Source organism: Anabrus simplex, chromosome 9 (genome assembly GCF_040414725.1).
Source record: "Anabrus simplex isolate iqAnaSimp1 chromosome 9, ASM4041472v1, whole genome shotgun sequence".
Taxonomy (NCBI): domain Eukaryota; kingdom Metazoa; phylum Arthropoda; class Insecta; order Orthoptera; family Tettigoniidae; genus Anabrus; species Anabrus simplex.
Genome location: NC_090273.1, coordinates 29,622,526 through 29,635,322, shown reverse-complemented (window position 1 = coordinate 29,635,322; position 12,797 = coordinate 29,622,526). Strand labels below are relative to the sequence as shown.

General features: G+C 37.6%; 1 protein-coding gene across 1 annotated transcript in view; it reads left to right on the top strand.

Moving 5' to 3' along the window:
• Nucleotides 1-12,533, top strand: part of Yip1d1 (Yip1 domain-containing 1) — a 132,405-nt gene extending 119,872 nt beyond the window's left edge. Inside the window, exons 3-4 of the mRNA XM_068229135.1 lie at nt 7,564-7,745; nt 8,727-12,533. Coding sequence (XP_068085236.1) covers nt 7,564-7,745; nt 8,727-8,889 — 345 coding nt within the window. The 3' untranslated portion in view covers nt 8,890-12,533. The remainder of the gene's footprint in view (nt 1-7,563; nt 7,746-8,726) is intronic.
• The last annotated feature ends 264 nt before the right edge of the window (nt 12,534-12,797 follow it).

Below are 12,797 nucleotides of genomic sequence, written 5' to 3'. Positions count from 1 at the left end.
CCCGGAACATAATATTTTAGTTGAATGAGAGCTCGTCCGTAAGACCAATATAAAATGAGATATACTCCTTAACTTGCTACTAATTGATAAAATAATGCACATACTGGAGCTAACACTTGACTTTTGAGCCTGATTTAAGATATAGAAAAGTAAAATATATTCATAAAATCTTACCAGTTATCGTAGGTAAGGCTATATAAGCATCACCCCACTGATAGTAAGCAGAAGGAATAGTGCACTTTTCATGACCTTTTACAACAAAAAAGAACAGTTTATTCGCGAGAGCAGGAGATTTTCTAGTAACTATCTATGCCGTAAACACCTTCAGCATTGACCACGCCTACGAACTTATCGCCGGATCGGTCGTAGAAGAGCCTTTCCTTAATAGTCATTTCATCGGCACTGTTACAATCCTCTCTGTTGGTTGCAGAGTTTCACATTCAGATTTAGGTCACTAATTGGGAAATCCCGATACCACACTCAGCATTTCCCGTGTACCTGTCCAGAGTACTTCGCGATGGACCTGACACTAGGCTTGAAGTCCTCCTTATTCGTAACATTTTGGGGATGTTATTCTCCACGCCGCACGGTACCTTGTGGTTTGTTCTGACCACGCGGGTATTGTCCCGCGAAAATTACTGATTTGATCTAAAAGATAAACGGTCTTTTGGTCATTATCTTTAGCTCATTTATTATCTTCAGATGATCAATTTCTGGGTTGTCTTCGAATTTCCTCTGTAGTCTTTTAAGTTCATTGTCCTTCTTGATTAGCTTTTCTAGCAATCTCAGAATTCTCTATCGGAGCTTCTGATGTATGATCTTCTGATGACTGTTGCCATTATTACTCGTTGGGAAATCGACTTGGATTGAGACACCATTGCTCACATGGGTCTTGCGCTCGATATCCTGTAGTTGAAGAGCTTGGTCCCTCGAGGATTTGTTCCGAAGAAATCGCTGTCTGGTCTTTCGTTGAGCTATTTTTCTGGTTTAAGGGTAATAGGGATACTTCGGAAACTGGCCAGGCACAACATCTGGCTTCAGTATCTTTCTCTTACAGTTTTCTCGGTAATTCCCGCCACTAAACTGCAGGGTACAAACACGTGAACAATCGTATGGAATCCATTCACTACCCTTGCTTGATCCTGGTCTTGATATAAGTTAAGCCATTTTCTCCGCAGTTCCTTACTTGAGGGGATTTCATGAAACCTCACACCTGAAGAAACTGGATTCCTTTGCTTTGATTTAAAGAGGAGAACACAACAATTCACCATTTTACAGCCAGTAACACACACACATAAATATTCGAAGTAAAAGCGCACGGACGGAAATAAGCTGGGTGCGTCAAGTGGCATAGAGCAGGCAGTATATAGAGTTTTGAGACGGCGGTAGCCTACGCCTGTCTCGCTCGCTCCGCCTGCCTCCCACTTCATCATTTGCTCTTCAGCGCTCAACCATCCGAACAGAGTTGAGCCGAGCATAAACCGAGTAGCCGCGAGACAAAACGTTGGTCCGAACGGAGCCGAGTCCGACCGATGCACGGTGCACAGTACCTTTGCGCCTCGGTTTGCACGCGTGAGATTTTGGGCGTTTGAGAGGCCCTGATTTAAAAGTCTGTCATGGCCATACATTATTTTTAATCATTCGGGATTACATATGAATTAGAGAGAAACATATATCCCATTGGAACCTGTATACGGTATGTGGCAAAACGTTCCAGAAATTATCACTCATCTGCTCTCCACATTTATTAACATTTTGACATCTAAATTTGGTACTGTGTTTATTTCTGCAATTATTGTTCTCATTATAGAGAACAAAATGTTTATCGTGGAACATCATCTCCGGTCATATGGAGTGGGGCATGATAATGGGCTAAATTTGTTTCACGTTATAAAGGGGTATAAGGAGTGATTTAATGAGGAGGAACAAAATAATAGAAGAATGATAGCTGTCGTTGACAACTTCTGTCATACGAGATCAGTCTTATGACAACGAAAGGGGACAATAGGGCGCCCAATAACCATCACCACAAACGAGAATCATGGATGAATTTTCCTGCAGGTGTTACGTTTTCGGTCAAAAATTGTTGTTGTGCTTTTATTTCATGCAGGATTCTATACAGGAATTTAAAAAAGGCAGTGAACCAGGAAGTCTACGGAAACCACGTTTCATTACCCCCATTCAAGTGGAATTTACACCGTTTTTTGTCGCGCCACAACTTTGCCTCTCTAACGACAAAGGATGTAGCAAGATGGAGCTACACCCCACGCTACAGAGGAATCACTTACCCTCCTCCTGCAACGACACTTTGGAGATCGCCTAATTTCTCGTAGTGCTCTTAAGAGAACACGGATGAGCCAAATAGAAACAGAGGCCAAGCGATTGAATTCGACTACAGAACAACTGAAGGAAACAGCCCAAAACAGATTGAATGGGAAAGAGACCGTCAGGAACGTGCTTGCTGTGGCAATCACAGAAACAGTGCGAGTGGCCTACCGGCTTAGACCACGATTGCCCGCTAGCTTTAGAGCAAATGACTGAGCGCTTATCCTCAGATAGTCAGATTCGTGGATGATGATAATAATAATAATAATAATAATAATAAATATAATTTACATTCCATTAAAACGCCAATCACCCATCGGTCTCGGGATAGCGCGCCCGCCTCATACCCTGAGATCTCGGGTTCGATTCCCAATATATCAAGAGATTTTTACTTAGGTCCCACTGCAGGTTACAAGTTCACTCGGGATGCATGAGAATAATTGAGGAATTATTTCCAGATGTTACTTCTTTTCCCATTATCCTTCTGCGTATCTCTGTAAGAAATCGTAACTTAACTGCAGCTGACGTAATCAATATTTTATTCTGATTGTAATTGATCATTTCCTTCCTTCACAAAACCTCTCTCACTTCAGAATAGTCGAAATTTAACTCGTCCTTACTTCCGCCACCAGAAACAATTTTACAATCCAAGCACCTAAATGCGTCGATTACCGTTAATGGTCTTCTTCGTAATTCAGAGTCTCCAAAAACAGGCCTATTCAGAATTCATTCGCCCATACTCCATTACACTCGCGTTATATTTATTTATTTATTTATTTATTTATTTATTTATTTATTTATTTATTTATTATCATTCTTACACAGCAGGGTTTGTTATAGACCCAGGTATACCTACTCTGCTTGTTGGTAATACGTCTGTCGAACATGTAGGCACATATTTTATAAGCAATTCCGACAAATGTTGCAAACTTCGAGCTGGGAAGAATTGAGACTAAGGAGACGAGATGCTCGACTATGCGCTATGTTTCGAGATGTCATTGTACAGTTGGCGTGGAATGACATAGGAAGACGAATAAGCTTGAGTTGAGCTTTTAAAAGTACGAAAGGTGAAGCTGGAAAACAAGAGGACAAATTGGGGGGGAAATATTTATTTATAGGACGAGGAGTGAGGGACTGGAATAAATTATCAAGGCAAATATTCTATAAATATCCGAGTTCGTTGAAAATGTTTAAGAAAAAGATGGTAAACAATTGACGGGGAATCTGCCATCTAGGCGACAGCTCTAAATGTAGATCATTGATGACATTGAGCATTATATGTTTTGTACTATAAGTAACTAGAATTATTTTAACCCAACAGAACGACACCAAATTAAATTCCTTTATAATTTTGCTCATTTCCAGGATTTTGTCCCTTCGATCACTCCTAATGATCTTCAGTGGACTCGCATTAATATTAATTCAATCAAATAATTTTAACATCATCATCTATAACTGTATTATTATATTTCACAAATGTCACTTGTTTTTTAAAGAAAATTAACATTTATTTGAATGAACCATTTCTACGTTTCTTTACACACTTAAGAAATATAAATTTTATTTCACGTACACGTGATAAAACAAACTTTATAGCAGTGGCGAATTTCCCATACATGCCATTGATGTGTTACATCCCTTGTACTTTCAACAAAAAATAAATATTCATTGCTCATAGTTTCATGGAAGTTATGTATATAAAATTCAAACGCACAGTTATCGATAGTCAAAGATGAAAGTAACGAGCTTGGCCATGGCCGGGGTTTGGCTGGTTAGAGACTGTTACTTGCTGTTACTAATTATTGCCAAACTACTCCAGAGATGGCAGCATGATAATTGCACCCTTGTTGGTTGTTTATCTCGTCCGTGGGGTTGGAATGCGGAACGAACAGCCACATCTGTTAAGAACGTGGTGCTAGCTGGAATCCTCCAAGTTATCGCGCATGGCCGGGATTTATTTGTTATTTCGTGAAATACTGGATTTCTTGCTTGTGAGTGGTTCTTTTCCTGTGCTATAAATGATGATATATGACAAATGTGTGTTGTAGTATTATAAATAATTTAGTTTCGTGTACTTGTAGTGTAAATATCAAACAAAGAAGATGTGGGAATGATGCGACTTTGAAATGACATCACACCGATCAGAGAGTAGTTCATAGGCATGGATATAGGAGCTCCAGGGTCACGCGATTCTACCGCGCAATCTGAATTGAATTATTCTAACCATTGTGTAATCAAACGATTATTAAGAGAAACATTTATTACGCTTTCTTTTAAGGATAAAAGCAGAATTATAAATGAAGGACAACCTCGTCCAACTCTGAATGTAATTACACAACTTAAGTCGTGTGTTCGTTATTTCAACAGGTATATTTATGAAACACACCACTGGATTACAGGATGTGAGATTTTAAATTAACTTTTCTGTTGGCCCTGTTTGTTGTTTCCTCTTGAGAAATGTATTTGGAATGACGTTCTCTTTGCGTGGATGTTTCCAATTCTCTTTTCGGTTACATCCCCTAAGCCGGAAGTCAGGAGTTGCCACTGCTTTCTAAATTGATATCTCTCTATGAAATATTATGTTATCTTTGACCCCTGTCTTGCAAACTAACTCTACTATCCGTGGAAGATGCATTCTTTGTACTTAGATACGCCGCGCTACTGGACTACTCAAGAGGGTTTATCTCTGTTAGGGAGTCTAGATATGTATTTTGTGCGTAGTTGGATGTTTAAACTGTGGCGTGGCGTTGTCTGAGGTGGGTGAATTATTTAGTGAGCTCGTGGTGTAGAGGACTTGATGATATGTTGATATCATCCCAGCCATTGTATATGTCTCACTTTATCTATGTTTCCTCCCCTTTTATGCCCAGTGCTTTGCAGGTACGGTACATAAACATTTCATGTATTAAACAACACTAAGAGAAAAAATAGTTTGTGTATCATTTCATCAGCACTGTCAGAACCGCAACGTGGAGATTATACAACTTTTGCACAGTACCCCATACATTGTCGTAATTTAACTTACTTTCCGTTTAGTTCTATTCTACTTTAGTTAGGAAGTTTCGGTTCGTAAGTCAAATAGCAACATACTCAGTTGCAATTGTTTAATTTTTAGTGATGGCGATGGTAGTAATTATTTTTTTAAATCGCATCGACACAGACAGGTCTTTGATAGTGGCTTTACGTCGCACCGACACAGATAGGCCTTATGGCGACGATGGCACAGGACAGGCCCAGGAATTTGAAGGAAGCAGCCGTGGCCTTAACCAAGGTAGAGCCCCAGCATTTGCCTGACGTGAAAATGGGTAACCACAGAAAACCATATTCAGGGCTGCCGACGGTGGGATTCTAACCCACTATCTCCCGGATTCAAGCTCGCAGCCACGCGCCCCTAACTCCATGGCCAAATCGCCTGGTAACAGGTCTTATGGCGACGATGGGATAGGAAGTGGCTAGGATAGGGGAGGAAGCGACCATGGCGTTAATTAAGGTACAGGCCCATCATTTGCCTGGTGTGAAAATGGGAAACCATGGAAAACCATCTTCAGGGCTTCCGACTGTGTGGCTCGGAACCACCATCTTCAGAATGCAAGCTCGAAGCTGTGTGAGCGGGCGAGTTGGCCGTGCGGTTAGGGGCGAGCAGCTGTGAGCTCGCATCCGGGAGATAGTGGGTTCGAATCCCACTGCCGGCAGCCCTAAATATGGTTTTCCGTGGTTTCCCAATTTCACACCAGAGAAATGCTGGGGCTGTACCTTAATTCAGGCCACGGCCGCTTCCTTGCCATTCCTAGGCCTTTCCCGCCCCATCGTCGCCATAAGACCTACCTGTGTCGGTGCGACGCGAACCAAATAGAAAAAAAGAAGCTATATGACTCAAACCGCGTGGCCAACTCGCTCGGTGATTAATGTTTTAAAAGGAGGTACAGCTGGGCAACGATCCTCTCTTAAAGCTAATCAGAGAAGTGGAAGTTGTGGTACTCTTGGAAGAGTGGAAATATCACGGAAGGCGTGGAAATGTCAGAGTTTTAAGATCTCGCAAATCTAATAGATCTGGGGTCGGAAGAGAATAACAATTGACCACAGGAGATCGGACAGAAATATGACAGTGAGGAACCCGGCACGTGTAAGTGGAATCAATACCAGAGCCCTCTGTGAACCTCATTTAGTCACCTGTTACAACAGGCTACTCCCCCGTAGAGAGGGGTTTCATGAAATGAACTAAAAATTATATAAACATCTTCGAAGCACATCTAGGAAATTAATCCAGGAAATTATATACTGCCATATAGAGTGTATGATAAATATTTGGACAAACGGTGGGGTGGGTTCCCTACACCTAGATATGGAAAAAAAACGTTCTATAAACATTCGCCCCCAAATGCTTCGTTTAGCAGCCGTTATTGATTTTTTTTTTTTACAATGACACGTTACCTGTTTGCCACTAGCATCTCAGAGGAAATGTTCAACTCATTGCAACTCAAAGAAGATGTTCAAATTGTCTTCCTTGTGCGTCTACGCAACCACCATTAACTCGTCGCGTCGTGGACTCTCCTCCCCGTTTTAAGGTTCTCATACGGTGTCGAAATATTTCGCAAGCTTTCATGACGCGTTGACAACAGTGTCCCTCCATTTGTGATTTCCGTTGTATAAACGAATGCTTTTAGGTGTCCCCACGGATAGAAATACAAAGGCGAACGGGAGGCTATAAAAAGTTGTGTGTAAATATTGGAGAGTTGTGTTTTGGACTACATTTTATTTTGTTTATCTGTACTTGTTTGCCATGCTTTGTTTGGCGTAGTTACGACTTTGATGTATTCTTTTACACTAAACCAAGGTTGACAAATGCATGAAACTAATACTTTTACTGTAAGTCGGAAATATACTAAAAACTACCCCATAAAATAATTACAAATGTTGTAAACTAAGGTGGAGGGCGCATCATGATTAATATGTACGGAAAACTGTCCACAAATCGGCCGTCTCCGTCTCAGAAAATGCATTTCTTTCAAAAACCTCTTGTTTGAAATAGAATCAACATATTGTGCAGGTGGTAGGATTCCAAGTATCATCTATTCGGCCACCGGCTATCTGCAGTTGAGGACCAATCATGGGCACTGAGTCAGTTTTCACTTTTATTGCGCTGATTTGTACTCTCGTCGACTCCAGATCCAATACAAATGTCTCTTGAAAGAGATTCGTTAATTTGAGTTTAAATTGACACTGTTTTTTTCGTTTCAGTCTGGCAAGGTGCATTTCAACTATATCTATGGCATTGGGGTTCTGGGCTGCTTGGCGATCTACGGTCTGCTCAATTTGATGGCCATGTCTGGAGTAACTCTGGGAGTGGTGGTCTCTGTACTCGGCTACTGCCTGCTACCCATGGTCGCATTGTCTGGAGCTAATGTCATTCTTTCTCTGCAGTAAGTAAATTACTTGCTTAGAATCAACCCTACAAGTATAACAAGCTCTCCTTTCATTCATATGCACTTTATGCTAGATATATCCCTACATCATGATCTGTTGTTCTTGTATGTTGAAACTCTTTCTACATACCTTTATTCCAAGATTAGCGGTTGTTAACTGCAGTGTATAAGCTTTTAGCAATTATTGTATAATATCTCATCAATAAAGCAGTAGTCAATAATCTACAGAACATAAATATTTCCTGTTAAGACGAGGAGCCACTGAATATAAAGCCACACTTGGAAGAGCCTACCTTCAATGTAGTAACAGAGAGAACGAAGACATGTAGAACATGGACGGAAACGCATTTGGAGAAACCTTCATTCAATTTTAATTTTGTAATACATTATTTTTTACTTATTTTGAAACTGCTCTCTATGTTGACATGTGTAATTGATAGATTTTCTACAATATTTCATACATATCTTCATTTGTTTCCGGCGTTTATTATGTATTGCTCCGTACGTTGTGAATACTTTATCACGTTTCGTCAAATTAAATTCTTTTTGTGTTAAATATTTCATTATCAGAGGCACATATTGAATGTATTTCTGTCAGTGAACCTGCATGAGTACATAGTGGTGGAGAGTCTGTTCAAAGAGTGCTATATCCACTTCCATTTTTTCCGTTTAGTATTTCGTCCACGTGCATTGAATTAGGTGAACATTATCAAATGTCATGAGCAATTCAGACCAGAAAGATGTTATTCTTTAAAAGCATGTTCCATGAGCCTTGTATTATACACATTCTTGCGTTTTTTACAATTTACTTAGGGTGGGAATAACGAACTTTGAACAGACACTCCTCAGTTGTAAAGTTGATGATCACCACCGCTTCCCTTCTTTACATTTCTGGCATAGGTGAACCTCTATTTTGTCAGTCATTGTGATGTTGCCAGTGTGCTTGCTTACTGCTTACAAGACGTTGTTTTCTTTCAGGGGCCTCTTGGGAATTGTGTTGACTGTTCTGTCCATCGCCTGGTGCAGTCTGTCCGCATCCAAGCTGTTCGTCACTGCACTCTCCATGGACCATCAACAGCCACTTGTAGCCTACCCCTGCGCTCTGCTCTACGGAGTCTTCGCTCTTATTACCATATTTTAGACGATGTATCGTGATTTATAAAATTTAATTATGGGGCTTATATTAGCTTAGTAATTTGCTTTCATATTTACTTTGCAATGCAATTTACCACTTTAGTGCACTACTTAAACTACTTGGATATACTCACTCTAATGAGGTAACTATAATTAAATATTTGTAAGAAAGTTCATATGTTTTAATGGAATATATATCCGTCGTTTATGCAGCATTATAGTCAAGAGGTGTTTTATATTTGTAGGTGTAACTCATAGGATAACTTAGCAGCTGTAGTATACGACTGCACCAATGGATTGTCAGAAATTCGAAATTACGACCTTGATTTTCAGCTTTCGTTTTACGATATATCTTTGATTTGAATTTTGTAAGTACAGAGGCAGTAGAATTCATCTGATTATCTAGGTGTTGTGTCAGTTAGGTAAAGATACGTTTAAGTCATGGTCTTGAGTAGTAAATAACTACACTCTGTGATGCCATTTGTACTAATGAAAACATTAGAATGTTGAATTAGATCTCTATTCAGGAGTGTTAATATACCAATTATTTATAAGTTATTTTAAGTGCATAAATACTTTTTAGTGTTTACATCATTATTTTAATTTTTACCAAAATTGTAAATAACATTAATCACAATGTTTGTGTAGCTGAATAAGAGCTTGTAAGGGTTTGAAATTGTAATAATGGTTGGAGTATTACGTACTAGACGTTCTATTATGAATATTGTGTTATAGATTCATGAACAAGTACTTCATTGTAATTGAAATAGATCAAAAAATAAGACGGAAGAGAGTAAGAATGAAATGTTTAATTTGTAAAAGCAGGCCACTTTTTTCAGTACTTAAGGGACATGTCTGTGAAGACCATAGTAAAGTCGTGGAAAATCTCTATAATTTCCATCATAATTTGGACAGAAATACTTAATCTAGATGGACATAAATTATCATGTGCAGTGAATGAACACTGTAAATTGTTATTAGATTATTAGTTACTGGTTACGCTTCATTGTTATTTTATATGACAGTTTAAATCTTGCGATATTTTTTAAGGTTGCAAATTCACTCCAAGCTGTCGGAAGGGTCAACTCGGAAACTACTCATGTAAAATTACCCACAGCATGTAGCTACAAAGTAGACTACAATAATCGTACTTGCTAAAATAGTGCTTTGTAGCAAAATTTAAAATTTTTCAAATCATATTTTCTCATTTTGTCTAATATGTTGCGGCCTATTTTTCATAAATAAAAAGATACGTTCATGATTATAATTCACGATTAAGACAGTTACACATAAAAACTGTGTGCCAATTCTCATTGGTCTATCATAAGTGGTTACTGAGATATTGTACTTAAATATGTTTAAACTTTGAATTGCTCCCCTGTAAGAGTGTATTTTTTAGAATAATACATTTACTACCTATGTAAACATTGACAGACAAATGAAATTTTACACACTATTTTAATGTACAATTACCTTTAAAATGCACTATACTCATAAATGGAGTTCTTTATTTATGCAAAGAAGGGCAATAAAATAGTTCAAATTTTATAAAAATTTGAACAACAATATCTGACATTTTCTGACAAAAATCTATTTTACCAACTGTCATGACTGTAGTTTACTTTGTTAGCCAGATGATGTGGATAGTAGGTGTAAAAATATTCATATCGCTTGAGTACTTTCCGAGTTTACCCTTCCGATAACTAGAAGTGAATTTGCAGTCATGAAAAATATGGCAAGGAACAAACTTTCATAACAACTTAACATGAAGTGTAGTCAGTAACTAATGAGCTAATAACAATTTTTAATGTTCATTTATTGCACATTATAATTTTTGCCTACCTAGAATGAGTATTTCTGTCATAATTATGATGGGAAAAATAGTGATTTTCCTATACTTTACTGTGACCTCCACAGATATGTGCCCTTAAATGATTATACCATTAAATACAATTTTTATGTCTCAGATATCACTATCATGAGATCAGATTAGTATTAAATTTGATATATCTCTAATCCAAATTACTAATGCACATTATTTCATGTCGTTTAATTAGTCAACAGAAAATGTGTGTATTTTGTGTATTTTTAATGAACCATATTAGGTAACAACGTGTACTCTCCCAGAAGTAGATTTATCATATTTCATAGAAATTAATTGCTCATTCAAATGATTTTGTATAGAATTCTGTTCCTTACCGTTAGCTCAGTCTTCTACAATTCATTGTCTATAGGAAAATCGTTCAGAAACATTTAATGTTTCCATTATTTACCAGGAAATTAATTCCTTCTACATTTGTAACCCTCTTTAAACACTGAGTAATTGTTCTGTAGTTAATGAATTTTTGATACAGTTATAAGCAGGTATATTATGTGATGTATATCTAAGTGTATTCTATGTGGCTTTTGCTTTGTTCTATAGATAACACTGAATATATAAGTTGCTTCAATGCTGTTTAATTATTACTAAGCGTACGTGATCTGAATTGATCGTATTAGGATAATGATGTCAAATATAAGCGTCTCAGAATTGTAATGAGCTTGTATACTATAATCTACTTGTATTGCTAAACAGTTCAATATATGTACTGTTTACCTAATTTTATTACAGGTGATGTTTGGAATGATACTTATGAACGTGTATTTATTAGTATACCCGATAGTGACTCACACCTTTCAAAGAAAATTACATCAAGTAATTTAAAACAAATTGTTGTTGCTGTTGGTTCCCTTAGACTGCTATGTACTTAAATAGATTATTAAATAATTTTCAGGACAGAATTTACAGTAGCTGACAATTTAAGAGGAACTTCAGGACTTCACACAGAATTCTTACATTCTTTTGTGGTAAAAGGAAATGGGACTCTAGTTGAAGCTTAAATCCGAACATAGTTATAGGAGGTCGACTAAGTGGACACATTTGTGTACCCACTGTCCTTAATAACTAAATGAAAGACCGATCGAACTCCTCCCACGTTACAATCAACGCACAGAGGTCACTTGTCTTCATTTGAAGTATACAAATCTGATAGAAAATGTATTCCTTCTAGGCAATCTATGGCAATAATTTTAAAATTAATACTTAGTTAATCGTCTTCATATCCATGCCAGAAATTATATAATCCCATAATATAATTTTTTTTAGTTTCCTGTAGTCGAATGTGAGAGAGAGAATTTATAATTTTCTAAAATCCTTGGACTCGATCATTTATTAGACTAATATAATTTCCTTTGACCTCAACGTATGGAACATCCACTGAAATTCACTTTCTGGTAAGGGTAATTTAACGAGAATGTATTTTGTGGGGAGTCCTGGAGATATTCTGGTCTTCCAGTCAGAAAATGCTTCTGTAATTCCAATATGCATCAATCCGTGCATTAAGTATTCTCTGTAAACATCTAGATTCATAATTCACAAACTCTCTTCCTTAATTAAATTAGAGATAAATACGCTCACTGAGACAATGCAATTTGTGTTATCAATTTCTTTTGTATTCGCAGTTTTATTCATTCTAACTTTTTTAAACGTTTTATTGTGTGTTTTATCAAATTTTAATGTACTTTACTTGGATATGAGATACAAGTGTTTTTATGTTGTATACGTGCATGCTGTACAACTTTGGTCATAATAAATGGTATTGATAAATGGTTTATCCGTTTCCATTGAAATGTTCCCCATTTTCCTGTCCATATGAAATGTATCATTATGAGCCTACACGTATTTGGTATTCCACTTGCATAACGTTACTGTCCATGACTGATTTCCAAACATATTTCAATATTTGGACGTTCTCGTTCTGATGCCGATGACAGGCATCACCGAGCTGATCTTGCACTGCAGCAGAACACAGCCGGTCAAAGTGTTGTACACTATATCTTATCAGAAATAAATTTTAGGCAGCAAAAATACGAAGG